The sequence below is a fragment of the Monopterus albus genome, unplaced genomic scaffold, assembly GCF_001952655.1.
Source record: "Monopterus albus unplaced genomic scaffold, M_albus_1.0 scaffold93.1, whole genome shotgun sequence".
In the NCBI taxonomy this organism is placed as follows: Eukaryota; Metazoa; Chordata; class Actinopteri; order Synbranchiformes; family Synbranchidae; genus Monopterus; species Monopterus albus.
In genome coordinates this window covers 1,766,460-1,785,217 of record NW_018127973.1, presented here as the reverse complement: position 1 = coordinate 1,785,217, position 18,758 = coordinate 1,766,460, and the positions used below count along the sequence as shown (strand labels likewise).

Genomic DNA, 18,758 nt, shown 5'->3' with positions numbered 1-18,758 from the left:
ATGTGCCCCCCCCCCCCATAACCCTATTAGGGATAAGCGGTATAGATAATGGATGGAAACTTGGCTGGAGCCTGAACCAAACTGAATTCAGCACTGATGTTTCTGTTTGTCACTGCAGGGATCACTGCTGTACCTGTGTGCATCAATCCTCAATCAAATGTTGATGCTTTTAAAAATCTACACAAAATTTATATAATGAAAACCATTTATGACTATAAAGGACACCGAACAAGTTACACCCTAACTGTGCAATTCTCTTACCTGCCATAGTTGAAATGCCGAGGATCACGCCGATGGATAACTCGATGTGTGTGCCCTGGGAAATAACACACAGTACAAACATGTAGATTGCAGAAGGTAGTTATTAATAGAGGAGAGCTCAGTGCTCTCAGTTTCTTCCTCTGTCTATAATGCAAACCATCTGTGCATCATATTCTTTCTTAATGATATTCAGAGAGAAATACATAAAGTGCTTTTTTAAATGAGGCTAACTTTGCAGTTTTGAGCATCATAATATCCACAATGAATAAAAAGAACTCTCTGAAAGATGCAAGTACAGTCAGACCTCTACAGAGACATACTGTAGAATACACAATTTTAATAAATGCACAAACATTTCAGACCAGATGAATCGATACAAAAAGGGTGATTACTTATTGATTTCTGATGTAACTTCACTAAGCAAAACAGCAGTATGGTCTAAATATTTGGTAGAATATCTGCATATTCTGCAATACTCTGCTACGGTGCATCGGTTTTGGGCAAAGCTATTCCATTATGTTCTACTTCAATTTGTTTCTCTTGTATATATTTTTCCATCTGTCCTTCTTCCTCCCTGTAGAGGCCCCAATAAGAATTCACCACTGATATCTTAAAAACATAACCCTGCAATTCAAGCAACCTTTGAATTAAGACAGAAAAATATATTACCATTCATTCTCTGAGCAGAGTTACTCAGTTACTGGTTTGGATTTCATTATTTTGGTCTTTGATCAACTTCACACAGACTCGATAAAGAACAGGTATAAAAGGTTTATAGACTGTTAGAGAAAAACAGGAAGGACTGAGACGGACAGATGAGACACAGGAAATCTACTAAGAGATAAATACAGCAGCATCAAGCACAGACACACACTCACCTTCTACAGTATCATCCACAATGAATATAAAGCAGAGACAACATATTCTTTATGCACAGGTGCTCTCTGTGGAAACCAAAGTTACACCCCCTGCAGGGGACCACAGCACTACATGAAGCTGTTACTTACAGCAACAATCATGATGCAGTTGTCCAGGAATCCAAATCCAACGAAAGGAATTGCATTGTGCAGCAGAACTGTAAAATGACAAACACAAACAAGCATGTTTGAGTCAATAAATAACAACCCATGGAGACATAAATGAGCCTCGCAGAACAGAACTGCAACACAGTAATCAAATAATTGCGAGCAGCAAAGATGCAAGAATGGCAAGATTTTCAGCTGACAGTGAACTAAAAGGTTCATTCTAAACTTCCCATAAAGCATCATTAACAAGGAAACAGCAGGGTCCTTGGATTATACTTTCCCATTAAATGTCTTTGAAAACCAAAGAGCTGTGGTTAACTGTGAGCTCCCCTGCTGCTGTTAATTCTTTTTTTAGGTTGCTTCACTCTTTGTTGTGCTTGGTGAGTAAAATGATGGGAAGGTAAAATTAAAAAACTACTTTTGGGTAGATATAACACATCACAGGACATACTAGCTTTAGTCCAATGATATGCTTTTCCTTAGTGCCACCATCAGGCCAGGCTTTCAGCACTGAGTCACGGCTTGCACTCAAAGGTAATGACTATAACTGTGTGTGAATTTTTAGAAAATGGTCTATGAGAACGATTTCTGTAATACAGACAAAACCAGGGCTGAGAGCCAAATATTTTTGATAACCTTCACCCCGTGGTGCATTCCCATCCGCTCAGTTTACCACAGAAGAAGTTTACTGATTTCATCACTCAGTCGGCAGAAGTCACCAACTCCCGTAAGAGAGACACGAGGCAACGGTACGCCCAAAACAAAGGCTTTGCTGAGCTGAGGAAAACCGTGTTCCCTGCTGTGTATAACAGCATTGCTCCGGTAATGGCCACTGAGTCCATGTTTCCTTTAAAGTCTGACTCAGCATTTCAGCACAACAGGAGAATCACTGAGCTGGATAAAAGGAGATATTTTTCATATGATGCATTTGCCCTTATAGTGACAAAGATCTCTCTAGTGTGAGAGAAACAGAAAGACAAACACAAGGTGAATGAACTATGCTTAGTTAACCATCAGGCTTTCCAACCTCTCAGCAGCATGAGAGAAACCTGAGCTCAGTAACTTAGCACTAAGCAGTGAAGAATGCCTGCGTAAGCATTCTGCTGTGTACATGCAGGTGGAATGCATTAGTGTGCATATAGTATGACCTGATAGGACTATAAACGTATTTGGCTTAGGTGTATATAAACTTCTCACTTCAATCATAAAGAGCCAATTTAGACTCAACTGTCACCAGCTACGTTTCCCATATAAATAACTTAAAATATGCCAATGTAAAGAGACAACTTTAACACCTTTTGGGTCTTTTGTAAATCTGTCTCTGGGTTCTGTGCAAATTCTGTCTTGTTTTAAACTTTTTTTTATTTTATGTTGCTGCAATTGATTCCTTGTGTTTATAGTTTCTTTCATATCAGTTAATGTTCAGTAGTTTCTCTCATTTCATTTCTGAGTATTTATGGATCCCAGGACAACTACAAATCACACCAGTGGAAGCCAACAGGGAACTTCTAAACCATAAACAATCAATAATAACTCCACTGATCCCTGAATACCGACTGCACAGAAAGTGGAGTACAAAGATCTAGTTTGTTCTGGTTTCTTGAACAGCAGCAGACAGTGATGAACCATAAAGCATATGCCAACATAATACTAACACTGTGTCAGAAAGTATGTGAATGTCGCAGCTGAGCATCTTTCACACCTATTATCAGCACATTTTGTCTTGTACCTTTGATTCAGATTAGACAGGTTTCATTTACTGATGCTGCTGATTTGTTTGAGACATCAGGCCCAGTCAATATCTGTCCATGGAAAACATATAAGCTTATTAGCTCTTTCCATTTACAGTAGGTTTGGTCCTTTCCTTTGGGAACAGCATGGAAACACAGTATTAATGATAAACCACAATAACATGCTCATTAATTATAATCATGAATCGGAGCCTTCATTAGTTTTCTGAGTTGACTAAAGGCTAAATGAGGGATGTAATGCAGGCTGTCATGCTGCAAGATAAATGAGCATTTTCCAGGGTACGCATCCAAACCTTTCTCTATATTAACCTAAATAATACATTACACACAAAGCATCATAAAAATTTGACTTCTTACCATATCTTAACTGTGCTGCAGTAGGTGGTGCAATTTCCATCTGCCCTGAAAAGAAGAAAAATAATGAATTATAAAGAATGCATGTCTCATTTGGCCTGTTTTTCTATGGAGGGGAAAAGTCAACACACACTGTACATCAAGCAGTTCTTAAATGGAGAAGTCTGTCAGCCTGGAGAGAGAAGGTCAGAAAAATGGGATCAAGCAGAGTGAAGGGTGATACGTCTGAGGAGACGAAAGCAGGACGAGGAAAGAGCATCTCCCTCGTTGCTACTTCCTGGGAGTGAGACATGGATCAGGACGAAGATGGAGTCAGAGAATCGGGCCTAAGAGCAGGTCTGCCAGCACACTGATTCTCACTGGAGAGCGTTTGTATGCACCTGGTGTTACTCGTGTTGTCGTTCTCATGGAGACCGGCATCATTGAATTTTAGGGTGAAACTTGGTTTAAGGTTATGGGCAAAGAAAAAGGTGAAAGAAACAGAAGGTATAACAGATCATAGTTTTCATATTACCATATTTTGAAGTGGCAACGTCACCTGACATAGCATGGATGAAAATAAAGTGGCTTTACCAAAACCTAATTACGATGTTTCTACTTTGTGGCCCTCAAATTAAAGAAAACCATGAAATTAAAGACTGAACATTTAGCAGCAATGAGGGGACGCAGCATAAAGTAAATGTCAGTTACTGAACTGTGACACAAGGGCCTGCTGTAAAGCAAGAGGTAATTACATTGGTTTTAAGGTATTGTAACATTGGATTTAAGGAGTGTGGTGGAATGACCACATTAGTCTCACTGATCGCGAAGGTAGCCGACGCCCCAGCAGAATCTGTCTTCACTGCTGGTGCACTCACTTACACCAGCACGCATCCACACAAACACTCGCCCTGTACAATCCCCACTGCATTTGCGGGGAGAACCAGCACCAAGCTCTAAATTCTTGGAGGAAGTGCCAGGTATAGACACCAGGAAATGACAGGCTATTTAAAAATGACACATTTCATTTTAGTTTGAAGACATTTGCTATCACTTAATGCATCAATATACACATGCAGAAATGTGGCAAAACCACCTTATATTGCAAATGAAAGAACAAAATAAAAACACCTGCTGTCTTTCTTACTGTGCATCCTGTCCACATTGCCCATCCATCTGTGTTCTCTCGCTTTCTATCCAGGACTGTGTCACATTACAAGCTTCATACCACAGTACAACTCCAATCATGGACAATTCCCTTCAGTGACTTCCATTTACTTAGCCGTGTAAAAATACTGCTGACAAATTCAATATACTGTATACACCAGCACACAATATGTTCATCACCAGTGCCCATACTCACAAATCTGTTATTGCATTTAAAATTCTTTTTAATTCCCTCAGCTACAAAGCAGCTAACAGTCTATCTAGTAACTGGCTGCAGGTGAAGATGCTATCCAAGGAAGATTGATGGCTTTGCAATTAAATACCAGAACCCATTTCTTTCGACTGATCATTCATGCAGGGGTAGTTTGGGGATTTAATTAAAGGCTTTCAATGATCCTCCTGTGCTCATCAGTAAACAAACAGTGTCTCACTGCTGCCTCAGTTTTTATGACTGAAGCGTCCCCCTGAACAGCCGATACTGAACTACTATCTGACACGTGACGCTAATAACTGTGAGCCTCTGCAAACTGAATTGCTCAACAGTTACAGCCACTACAGAGTAAAGAGGGGGCAGGTTGTTTTCACTAGATACACATGTAACGTTTTGTATCTAAGCTTTAAGCTAAAGTGACCACTGACGGTGTACATTTGAAATCTACAGAGAAACCTTGACAAACCAGAAAAACATTTTGCTCATCTTGCCATTAGCTGTGAACATTTGCAATATCAGCTAACAAAGAGTCAGGAATTCTGACTGTACAACCGATAAGAGGCCTGTGACACATTTGGGGTACAACAAGGAGGGCAAGGAATCCAACTCCAACACAGTACAACATAATACAGTTTCTTTGAGGAAATAAGGAAATAAACTCTTGGTTTGTCTCATGTTGACTCCTATTGAGCCCCAACCATGGTAGGGACGTTAAACCATGTGCTATGAAGGAGCATCCTCTGCCTCTGCGATATCTGACCATTTCATTGTCTTAATGTTAATAAAAAATCTGTTTACTTGGAGAAAAAGATCGATCTTTCCTGCCTTTGGACAGACCTTCTCTACACTGACACATTTGTGATTGGTTTCTGTTTTTATTAATTCATTGGTGTCGTTTCAGCTGGTTATACACCTTTCAGTATTTTTGACAAACAAGCGTAAATCACTTAAATATCTTGATTTAATTTTTGGTTGCATATTATGTTTTTATGTGAAGCACTTTGAGCTACTTTATTTTATCAATGACATCGAATAGAATGACATCGAGACTTTTCTTTTTCCTGTGGTTGTGATGTTTTAATTTATATGTTTTTATTAGATACACTTTGACATATTGTTGTTGTAAATGTGCTGTATAAATGATATTTGATTTGATGAGTGACTGATATATACTGTAACGGAAACCTGCTTCCTCTCAGCCCTCATACAATCTGGTTACCAAACGTGTTGTTAAAATAACAACTAGTCATGCATCAGCATCTAAACGTCAGGGCTGAAGCAGCCATTTCCTTTTATCAGTACATATGTCATAATTTTGTACTCTTACAGAATGTCATATCTTGTCATGATCCTTGTTTGTTTGATTAATTTTTAGTATTAAAAGGAACAAGTGACATTAGAAGTTCTAGCAACTGTAGAACCCTTGTGTATAAACAATGCATTGTTCTAGATCTAAGAACATACAAAGGGGTAAAAATACATTGTTTATTGCTGATTTTAATGGATCCCCTTAAGTTGCTACTCTTGTTGGGACCCACACAATTCCAGTGTTTCTGGCTGTACAGCCATGTGATCAGTCCAGTGGGTAACTCTAATCTGTGCCACTTTGATGTGAAAGAAATAATACAAAACATCATTTTGGCCCAAATCAGATCCCTGCTCCAGCTATATTTTCCCATCATTTCCAAAGAATAAAAGCCAAATGAAAGTGCAGGTGTCTCATCACTAGTCATGAAAAAAAGCCCATTAATGAGAGCCAGCGTCCACTGAACATTATTTTCTTCCGCTCCACCCAGCTTCATCTGGCCATTTATTAGAACTGTGATAGCTGACGGGATTGTCCGCTGCCCCCCCAAACTGTTCTGGTGTAAAATTATTGAATGCATGGAGTCTTAAATCCCAGAGCTGCTGTCTCCAGAAAATTCAATTTCAACAGACAGGAGTGGTGAAAACACTTAAGGGGCCACAAGCTCGATTAACTATCATGGCAGCCACATGTTTTTCTTCTCTGGCTTTCTACACTGCATGTGCCTGGCATCTGATAAAGACAGTGTTTGCAGAGAAACACTGTAAACACGGTACACCACCTTTTTTGGTCACAGATCAACTGCCATGTCTGCTACAACATTTCTCTAAAGCATTTCTTATGCACAGCCTACACGATAGAATTAACCCTGTTTATTGGTGGTAGGATGTCTGTGTAGCTAATGTGTCTTAGCTACAGTAATGTGACCATAAAAAGTCTGATCATCTAATATTCATTCATCTAATATTTTGCTTCCGCATCTGAGCATTAATGTGCTGTTTCCTAACAGTCTGCCACTGGTGAAATGTGAAACTCTGTATTCAGTGTCCAGACGTCAGATGGCACTTACAGTAAAAGGCTCAATCCAAGAACGTCTTGTTTGGAATTTACTCTCAATCTCTAAATACTCCCAGACTTTCTGTTTCACTTTGTCGTTTTATTCCTCCCTTCCTCAGCTGTTTGCTGCTCTGAGACTGTGTTTGAAGACAGGAAAGGTTAACACTCAAGTTTTCCTTAGCTGAAACGGTTTAAAGGCCGTTAACACTCAGGTTTTCCTTAGCTGAAACGGTTTAAAGGCCAGACTTAATTTAAGTCACACTTTCTTGTCTCTATTTGGCCTTGACAAATGGCTCATTCCAGATTTGTCTCTTAGTGCTGATACAGCATGACACTGAAGTGTAAAACAGTATTTTGGAAATTGGAGATCAGTCTGTGAAGGAACCCAAAAGCCAAGTTCTCTCTCAGCACAACTCAGTAATGATGAATAAATGTGTGTCTATCCATTGTGCCTTCCATTTGCTACACTTGACAAACAGAGGCAATACGATTTTCTGCAAATTCAGGTGGAAAAAAATTTGCAGGGGCATTTTTCATCACAGGGCTGTGTCAAGGCAGTTTGTGTGTGTGTGATTACCACAGTTACTGTGTGCACGCGTGCATCCTGGGCTTTATCTAGCAAATGCGGTTTTGAAAAAAGCTTGTTTTCCCGTGGGACTGTATTGATTTTTGAGTTGCACACCCCCTCACACAGAAAGGTGCTTCTCGTTATCTGAATGCAGTTTGATACAACAAAGGGCAAGATGTGCATTCAGATGGGTTCATTTGTATGAATCTATATAAGAGTATCGGCATTTTCTGTGTCTACACATGCGTGTGTGTGGCTGAGTGTGTCTGTATGAGATCAATAGGGTTCAGCAAAACAGAAACAACAGAAGGTCAGATCCATTCATCATCTGCACAGCAACCTATAAGGCAGATTGGAGGAATTGACAGCACATAGAATGTCTGGGGCAGTCGTGAAATTGGAACAGCGTCCAAAAACAATTTCGCAACAATCTGAGGTTCATGTGAATTTGAACTATAACGGGGGATGTGATTTTGCACAAGAATTTGCGTCTTTTTAAAGAAAGTACAACCTGAAGAAAAGCAATCTTCACTGACGAGTAAGGTTAGGTGTTAGGAATGACGCCCAAACTAACCCTCTGATTTGCATATCAATGTTTATTTGAAGGAAATCCTAATTATTATTTCTGGTTTTCGACTTTCTGCTTCTTCTGTAATTCTGTCTGCTACCCTTTACCAACACCTCATATGTTTACTGAAGGACTTCTGAATGTGATATATCACTTGAGAAAATAATGAGTAGCTCCAAGTAACAGTAAAAATAACCAGTCAGAATATAGAGGAACACAAACAAGACACTTCACAAACTGAAGATGAAGGGTGTAGTTAAATTTCAGACCAGTACTATTATATTTCTTACTTGACTGAGATCTGTAGGGAAGGTAAATGCATAGATAAAGCAGTACATTCTCCTACTGCCAATTAAAGCAGCCTGGAACCCAACACAGAAACTGGCAAAACAAAATCCTGGAATATATTCCCCAACAAACGGCAAATCACAAGAGATGTAAATGAAAGTCGATTCTGCCTCGTTGCCGGCACTCAGCCAGTATAAATATAGGACAAAGCAAAAGAAAATGGGGAAATATTGTTAATTGAGCAGAGGGCTGCCTAAAATAACTTAGAGACTCACACAAAAGACACTTTAGAATGGCATTGCCCACAGTCAGATAACACCACACAGAGATATGGTTCCCCTTAGACCATGCATTAAACATGAATTGGCATCCTGATAAAACAACACTATATCATTCCTTGATGGGGATACATTACAGGCTATATTACAGTAAATGATCAGCCCATTTTTGTTGCCAGGGCTTCAAGCATTGATTCTCAGTTCTGGCAGTGAATACAAATGAAGCGCGTTTCCTACCATCCAGTTAATCACAGTTAAATGTGTGCAACTGGTCCGCTAGGTGTCAGTTAGTCCCTGAACAGATGACTAAAAATGAAGCGCCAACCCCCTAATGGTACACAAAGGAAAAACATGCACAGGTGTTTTCATTGATTTTGGCTAAAAAGAACCTCTCTGTAGACGTGTGCAGAGCGGCTCCTGACTCCTTTATAGACCGTTCTGACCCGTCCAAAACTAAAACGTCAAAATATCTGCTGCGAAAGTGTCTGCTGCTCTTGTTTAGTTTCGGATGGCTTTACACCTTAAGGACTTTATTTGTTCTATTTGGCTTTGCTGGCATGCTACTGTAAATAACGGCAACAGCAGGGGCGGCTGTCAATATGTACTGTATACCATGAGAGTGGCAAAAACTACAGCTGATAAACAGTGACAGGAGCTGTGAGAAAGCTGCTTGTTCAGGGGGAGTTGTGTACATTTTAGCTGCATCTTTAAACTTTATTTTGTCATCACACTAATAATTCCAGTTGGTTTGAGCCATGAGAAAGATGATTACCAGTCTCCAATGTTTACTGTGGCTGGTAACCTACATCATGCACTTTAACTGCAGGAAGTCGTGGCCTTGGGTCATTCTGGTTTTCAGTACAGCAAAAACCACATTTCATTAGTTATATCACACACATACCAAGAATAACTCCCCTACATTCTACCATGAAAAAGGTGTAGTCAGTAAAAAAGAGGACTGCGCCTTTAAAGTCAGCAGGCTCCGAGTCATCTTGATTTGACCATTTCAATGTTATATTTACATCTGACTTGTAATAAATACTTTAAAGCAGTTGTAAGTGATATTTTCACATTAACCAAGGATCAAAGAACAATGTCTAATATGAAAACTATTGCTTGTAGTAACAAACCCACTGAGGATCACCACCTGACTTTGCTGGTCCCCTCAGCTTGATTTAGCATCTTGTTCTAGCTCTTCAGCGCTGAAATCCTAAGAATCTGTCATGGTTCATTCGGTTATCCATTCAGTCTCTGCCTGCCCTTAGCCATATTCACAGACTCCTCTGCCATTTCGAAACCTGCTACTTCTACCTGCTCTGCTCCCTGCCAACTGTTTCACCTGACCCTTAAGCCCCATTAGCTCACTTCCACCTGGACTCCTGATTGTCTGTGGTGACATCTCAGCCATAGCTGTCCAGGCTTACTAACTTGCTGCTGACTTCTATCTGCTTGCTGTGACTTTGCCTCCTGTTCAACCTCCACCTGCTTGTGTCTGCTCAACTTTGTTATAAAGATGAGCTGTTAGGAACTTTTTATCTTGTATATTTGAATCCAGTCAAACTAGAACAGTCACAATCTCAGTTAAGTTTGGCAGCAAGAGAAGGAGCAATGAGTGGAAAGAAAGCTAGTGAGTGAGGAGACAACAAAGCAAAAGGAAGAAAACAACATGAAGGTGATAAAAAGGGACACAGTGCTGTTTATAAAGGTCACACTGTCCTAATGAGAAAAAAAATCTGAATAAGATCCATCCCTGTCTCTTAGCTCAGTGGCTCATGACTTCATGGATAGGCTCACAGAAACCAATACCAGCTTGAAATCAAAGATATCCTGCTGCACATAATAATGCTACCTGGGCTTCTGTGGTGCCCGTGGAATTAAATTCATGCCTTGATCCATCTGTCAAGAAAGATGAAACCATATGTGGTGACTTCTCAACTAATTTCATGTATTATGAATCACAGAATGTTGTAATTGGTGGCAGATTGTCAACTGGGAGACAATCTCACATAAAGCCTTTATTTTAATGGAAGTTTTTCCTTTAAACTTGATGTGTCTCTTACAAAGGCACAAAACAAGGAAACGCAACTTTATTGTTGTCAGTCTTAGTTGTAAAGGTGATTTTTGAGTTGGGCTCCTTCATGAAACATACACGTTTAACGCAAACATTATATATCTGACAAGTAAATGGATTAGGCTATTCGCTAACCCTCTCCCTCAAACAGCAATTATCCAACCAACGGTTAGTAACCGTATACTGTCAAACTCTGGGTTTGTCCACATTCAAGTGCTGTTCTTGGGATTCACAGCTTTTGCAGTAGAGCATGATATCGTGTTTGTAGCCCTCAAATTCACATTTAACAGTTGTCACTTTAAAACAAGCCTGGTGGAAGCATGCCACGGTCTGCTTTCACGAACAACTCACACATTAGCTTAATTAGCTAAACAAAGTTTGCCAGTGACAGGCGTCAAGACAGAAGTGACAGGTCGCTGTTTAGAAATTGGAAGCCTGCTTTTATCTGCCTTTGTCTGTCATCAAGGACAAACCGTTTCATTCAACACGCCAGCGTTATTGTTGTAAATCCTATACATGTCACGCTTGACATGTGTAGCAGCAGTGATTAAGTAGGCTCATCACGCAGTAAATTAAAATTCTCCATGTATAAATGATCAAATAACTGAGACACACTGAGACTGATTAGATAGTAATGGTTATAGCTCTGCACTCAGTAAATCAGTCTGTGAGGATTGGAAGGATGGAAGGATGTGTTTTCTATACAAAAATGACCAGACAAATGTCACAGCAGTGACAGGACCACTGGACAGCAATAGAACTGGATGTCTGTCAGATTATTAACTCAGAAATTCAGTGAGAATCACTGCTGCATGAAAGCAGCATCATAACAATGATGCCTCTACTTTTATTGCCAGACTGAAGAGAGCCACTTGGGTTTGTGAATGGGTAAATATCACCAGTAGTTCGTAGACATGTGGGTGAAACGACATGATAATAAAACTGTAGGAGCTGAGGCAGAATGGAGAAATGAAGAGGTGCTGCCCTTTGTCTGCTGTTTCAGGCAAGAGGGCTATAATCTGAACGGCGGTGAGAGGACACCGCTTCTTCTTCAGTGTAGAAAACTGAATAAAATGTCACCATGCAATATGAAATTCATATTATGAGCATAGAAAATATTAGGCCTTTTTTTAAACAGACAAAAAGAGATGAAAGCGTTGATTCTGGATTTATTACACCTATTGAATCAGGAAAAGATTATGAGGAAGAAGAATATTTAAGCTTTAAAACAAATGGAAAGCAGGCTGTTTAAACTAGATGTAAGGTGGAGGAAGTGTGACTTGTTTGTTGATGTCCCTAAGAATTTGTACTGCAGCCTCAAGGGTCACTGAGGTAAAAGAAAAAACAAGTCATAATGAAGTCAAGCGTCTCCCTTCCTGTCATGGCTCGCTCTCCTCTTCTTGCATCCCCAGCTGTCTCTCGCTCTACAGTACTCCTCCATCCTCTGACCCATGGCGAGAAACTGCCTCGATCTCTTCTCACTCATCTCACATTTCCCTTTTCACTACCAGGCTTGTTAGAAAACCATGTTAGTAGTGGATATCACTGAGTAACACTCAGTAACTGAACTCTAAAGAACACAGACGTCCCAGATGGAAGAAAAAAAATCTCTGGTCATTTATTTACTCATGTTCTCCTTCTCTCCATCTAAACATTGCTTCCCTTCTCTGTGCTTTTACCTACTGCTATACAAACCCGAGCATGACTCAGAATGAATGTGTATAGATCAGCATATTCCGCTGGTAATACAGATTGAACGTGTTTAGACTGTACAGTGGCAAATGCGCTAATTGTGCCACTAATATTAAAACAACATATGCAACACATCCCCATTTTCTAAACGCTTGTGTTCATGAAGGCTGCCATAAAAATAGGTGACATAAAAAAGGAAAACCCAAATTATTCCATGACTATTAATTCAGTTTTGCTGATATTGAGCCAATTCTGGTTTGAGTCAAAATAACACCACTGACCCAGTTGTTCTAGATTGATAAAACTGGTATTGAATATCCTTGTCAATAAGTCTGAGTGACATTGCACCAGCCTTGGTCATTACAGTCCAGCTTCCTTATTGTTTTGACTTCACTCCCGACTGTTTACTCCTCCACTCTAAAGCTCTCTGCCTCCATCCGCTCAGTGTCTGCATCCCCATCTGTCTTCATACCTGCTGTATTTGCTTTCTTCAGACTTTGCCTTCTCCTCTCTTACTTCTCTGATAATCGTGTGTTTCTAGTATAAGAAGTCTCTGAACCTGTGAAACTGACCCTAAATTCCTGTCTGAAAGATGAATGTTTCTGTGGAGGACCTTCAATAAATTGCTCTCCCCTAACCTCTCTTCTTCTCTCCACTCAAATGTCTAGTCCTTGAGAATATCTTCGTTGTTACCCTGTGCCTCTGAAAGGTTTAGTGGACATTTGTCTGGAAAATAAAGGTGTAATGCTTTCAACCTTTTAAATCAGTGATTCATCTACTGGCAACAGCTGGTCATATTGCAGTTTGCCTTGCTTTTAGACGGGTTTAGCAACAGCTCTCACCAAATCATTTAGACAGCAATGTTTTGCAGCCTGCTTCCAAAAACTGTTGGTGACTTGAAATTAAAATTGACAAGAGTAGCTTCAACAACCACAAAAAGACAAATGAACACAACTAGAAACAGCAGTTTGACACTGAAGCTGAAGCGCCTAACGTCACGTTGAGGATTAAGGTGCACCACTTCCAAAGAAGGCCAAGAGAAAAGCTTTTTATTGACAAAGCTTTCTGATTCACCAACAGCACATTCACCTTTCTGTCTACAAGCTTAAACCTGTATAAATCTCAGATTAACAATGCATCACCCCTTCCATATCATATATGAGGATATATGGAAGGGATTACTTATACTTCACAATTTAACAGCAAAACTGTAGCCACGGCTACCATGAATATACCGCAGTCCACTCCACTCCACTACCTCTGGGGACTGCATAGTAAGACATCTATCTCAGTGAGATTCAGCCACAGGCAGACATCCAGTTTCCTCGCCATTCACTGAGCCTGTATATACGTCAACAAGATAAGGTTTTGGCTTCAGGGGTCCTGCAGCCTCTGGGTGGAATGATGATGGATGCTGATGAGCTTGTCAAACAGAAAAAAAAAAAAAAAGAATCTGTCAGTCAGCGAGACGGTGAGACTAGGAGCCCAGCGGCCACTGATTCAGCTGCATGTGTAGTAGGTAAGAGAAACCCCAGAAGATTTTTATAGCATGAAGGTGAGGATGTCAGCAAGCTCCAGCCAGGCAGGCTCCACAGATGATAGATGACAGCAGAGCGAAGTAACTGTCCTTCACATATACAGTAGCACAGTCGATCACATTTTAAGTGTGGTGCGTTTGAATTTGAAGAAATGTTTACCTTTAATGAAGGTTGCTATGCCCTGAAATTCTGCAGTCACATCAATTGTCTGAGCAACACGGACAACAACAAGCAACATACTCACAGAGATGTTAATGAAGATAATATATGACTAGTACTGAGTGGAATAATATGCATACAATAAATATTTAAAAACCTCAAACATCTAATGTTGGTGAAGAGAAATTCAGAAATTTGAGGGATTATTCAGTCTTAAAATCTTCAGGTGAGAAGTGAAGCATCCATGCAGGGAGTCCTACAACATGTGTCCGTCAGGAGAAAACTACTGATTTTCCACAGAGCTGCAGGGATAAAGCAATAACTCTTCTTTTATCCACAAGTGCAGAGCTCAGTGGCTCTGATGACTGTGACAAAATGAAGGAGAGCACTGATTAAGTTTCTTGATATATGCTTATTTTTCAATTACTTGAGTTATATTCTTGATCTACATTCAGTTTCCAACTGCTGGAGAGCAGGGATGAAACACAAATCCATTACACAAAATTCAGAGAATCTATTTTAAAGTAGTCTTTCTAATTCATCCATAGAGAGAAGTACAGAGGGTGACAGGAGCTCAGAGCCGCCTACTCCCAGAAAGGCGCATCTGGTAATAAGTGTCTTCAACAACACTCATGTCGCTCCTCAGTTCCTTCCCTCTTCTCTCTGTAATGATCGACCCACTTCCCTTCCAGTGTCCTGCTCCTCCACCGTACGCTCATAAGTTCAATATTATGTTTCATGAATCTCAGATAATGCCTCAATGCTCATACTGTACACGCTGTAGCACTGAAAAACCCATTACTGTAACAGCAAATCAAGTTTCGCAAAAACAGTTATATCCTTTAACTTTTTCCTCTTTTCTCCAAAGGTCTCTGGCTGAATTATTGGGTCTGTGTCAGATGGCTGTCAGATCTGCACCGTGCTTCAAATACTGAAATGAAACCCTTCATTTAACAATAAGACAGTCTGAACAACAAACTGGTGTCTTTGTCTTTTTGCCATGGTTGGAACTGGAGCTTATGTCACTACAATGCAACATCTATTAAATTACAATTACAAACTAGGGCATTTAAAATTTCTGAAGAAATTTTAGGTGTGCAAGCTCCGACTGCCTCCACCACTTCCTTTTGCGCTACCCGGCGGCAAGCTATTGTTGCTAAGCTGTCGGTCAGACTTGCAGAACACACACACGTGATGAAAAAAAGACCCGATGACAGCGTGTTGATATATCATGTACAGAATGATGTGGGATTTGGCTGAATCAGGACATAATACAACACAATGCATAAAAGTCCTAGAGCAGAGCAATGGAGTGACAGTGTGTGTCTGTGTGACACACACAGGGAGACCAGATAAAGCACATTTTACTCCAAAAGGAAAAGTCACAGACATGAGATTCCTAGACCGCATGAACCAGGAGGACCTGCAGGACATTCTAGTATAGCATTTGTACATGTGTGACAGAAACATCACCCCGTCAGAACATCATGAAATGACATGACATGACATGAAAAATCTCCAGAGGGGCTTAACAGGGTGCTTAAAACAAAAACGAATCCAATTAGATACAATGAAAGATATTTTTGAACATTTATAGATGAAGGACACTTGTATAATTGGGAGATGGAAAGACTGATGTTAAGTGGCACCGTGGCAATGTGACTGATAATGACAGGGGAGGAGCAGGAGCTGAAAACAGTCGAAATCATCATATTTAATTGGCTGCCATTCAAAAACTATAAGACAAAAAGTTACTTTGCACCAATGTGGTGAGAAGTGTGTAGTGTCATTGTGTCCTACGGGTTTTTACCCCGTAGGGGTTGGTTTAAAAAGTATTTTGGTACTTTTGTGTAGGATTAGATCCTACACAAAACAATGGCAAAAATAGCTAGCTTTAAATTTAGGTAGGCATTGATGTCCACTGTAGCGCCCCCTCTTGCCATAGGTGCATGAAATTCAGCAAACCCCTTGAGGAGCCTTAGGTGCACATTCCCCCGCATTTGGCTGAAATATAACAATCCCCGGATGAGTTGCAGCTTATCAAACTTTTCATGGCAACAGGAAGTGACATTTTGTTATATTTTGGCTAACTGTAGCACCCCCTAGTATCGACAGAGCATGAAATTCTAGGGGCTGACAAAGACCCCAGTTTAGGTGAAATATGGTGAATTTGGTTGAGATTCATTACTTTCTTGCAGAGTTATAACGTTTCAAACATAAACTCTGGCTGTAGCGCCCCTGAATGGCGTAAGAGCAGCCCGCTCAGAGAGGGTTCCTGTACTGGGGACCTACATTAGGTTGCAACTGAACATTGTAGTGAAGAGTTATAGCATTTAAAAGCTCTGAACCCAGACCACTTGTGTTCAGCGGCCAGTGGCAGGAGCACAGTAAGGAATATTGCACAACGAGTGGTATCGTTGTTTCCAGGGTGCTCCAAGTTTGGTGAAGATTGGATGAAGTATGGAGAATAGGCAGTGTTTTACAAAAAATGACAAATGGCAGAAACTTTCAGAAACTTCCAAGGAATCCGGAGGAAAAACAGCTTCACGAGTTATTAATGAAAATGTATTAAGACCACATAAATGCCTATAACTGACCACCAGGTGGCGCAATAGACGTGGTTTTGTAGTATTGTATCTTGTCACAAAGAAGACAAGACCGAGTTTCGATGTTATTATCTGTTATTTTTGAGATACTGAAAAAAAAAACGATTTCTATTCAGTCCTCTGGGGAAAAATCCCTTGTTTTTAACCCGTAGATTAGATCCTCACAAAAGTCAGCAAATAAAACCAATTTCTCATGCAAAGATTTTCATTTTCAAGTATTGACCAACTTAAAATGTATTTCTCACTACAAGCTTCAGTGTAACACCACCTACCTTGCGCTATGGCTATGGACTCGAACCTGTGCAGTTCTCGCAGCAGACAGGTGCGCTCAGATGGGTGAAGGCTGTAAATGAACTCCTTGGCTCCCCGGGGAGAGTTGAGGGGCTCCATGGGCTCCTTCAGCGGGTGTGTGCCCAGTTCACACCGCTGCACCAGCATGGCAAGAGGGGGTTCTGAGGCGAACCGAGATGATACGGGCGTTTGGTGGTTGCTGAGTCCGGATCTGACCAGTCCAGTCCCGGTTCTCAGAGAGAGGGCGGGCCGCAGGACTCTCTGCAGGCAGGGCAGCATCTCAGGGAAGTGGTTTGAACAATGGGAACCTTGTAGAGAAGAGTGAGGACAATGTAACAACAGTAGTTACCACCACACTGAGCCCACACTCCCCCAAAACACCTGACATATGTCGCTTTATATCATCTCAGAATTTGGCTTTCATTTGAATTATTCACTGCAATAATCGCATGAAAACAGCCTACACATCCTCCGCCGGGGTTAGTCTATTAAAGGACAAACAACGGGCCTGTCAATAACACTTCCACATTACTTACAACCATATGACTCAATCGTATCGTGCACGCCTTTAGGGAACCCTAAAAGAGGAAAGGATGCGGCAGCTGCCCAAAATTCAAACTGCAACTTGTCCTAGCGGGCGCACCTCAGTCGATGCTCCGCTGTCCCGTCCAGCAACCTCCTCGAGAAACCCTGAAAATACCGAAGCTGCTCCGGCGCATACGTTTCTTATTCTGCTGCGAGATTTTGTCGATAGCCGAGCAAAACCCTCAAACACATAACTCGCTGTAGTATTTGTACAAAATCACATTTTTTGCGAGCGTCATCCCGGGTGCTGTAACCTCTTTGACAGGATGGTGCGAGGCGGATGGGAGGGCACGTCTGCGGCCAGCAGCCCTGAAAATACTTTCCAATGGCAGCGCTGCTTTCCTCCGTGCGTAACTCTGACGGCACCGACCGACGTACGTACATTCACTACATAGGGACAATGTACAAAGTATATCCACGTTATGCCACGTCTGCCATAATGAAAACTAAATTATTTGGTGTTTGCTGTGGTTTGATTAAACACTGCTTGTATTTCATTTGGAATATGGATGGACTGGATTGATGGCAAAGAACATACTACCTGTGCCTTTCACTGACATAAGGACCAGTAAATAGCATATTTTAAATATTATGGTGGAATTCTGGATTATTTTACAGTGTAAAAGGAGTGCATTTGTCTGCTGGGAGCGTGTCCACCCCTCCCTCTGCTATTATGCACGTGGGTCTATTCTAGTGGAACAGACTCTAGTACACTGGAGCCCACACCCCAAGATATGACACCATGTGGAAGATATTTGGAGGAGGAGGAAGCCAGTACTTTGATTTAATACTTTGTTAGGTATTTTTAGTCAGATAGATATTGGATAGATACTTTCTGTATTAGCAATGTTTAGTGTAGACAGGATGTCTAGCTCAGGCTGTTAAATGCTTAGTCATTCTCATGAGTTGCTGCAGGTTGCTTATGGTCAAGGATAACTAGATAGAAAGTTGATGACTGTCAGCAGACAGGATGTTTAATATTATTATTATGACATGTATAACTG

At 40.8% G+C, this 18,758-nt stretch overlaps 1 protein-coding gene across 1 annotated transcript in view; it reads right to left on the bottom strand.

Moving 5' to 3' along the window:
• Positions 1 to 18,071, bottom strand: part of LOC109964873 (transmembrane protein 65-like) — a 34,099-nt gene extending 16,028 nt beyond the window's left edge. Inside the window, exons 1-5 of the mRNA XM_020608444.1 lie at positions 17,813 to 18,071; positions 17,151 to 17,477; positions 3,395 to 3,439; positions 1,269 to 1,336; positions 262 to 316 (exon numbers count right to left, since the gene is read on the bottom strand). Of these exons, the coding sequence (XP_020464100.1) occupies positions 262 to 316; positions 1,269 to 1,336; positions 3,395 to 3,439; positions 17,151 to 17,448 (466 nt within the window). The 5' untranslated portion in view covers positions 17,449 to 17,477; positions 17,813 to 18,071. The remainder of the gene's footprint in view (positions 1 to 261; positions 317 to 1,268; positions 1,337 to 3,394; positions 3,440 to 17,150; positions 17,478 to 17,812) is intronic.
• Between the last annotated feature and the right edge of the window lie 687 nt (positions 18,072 to 18,758).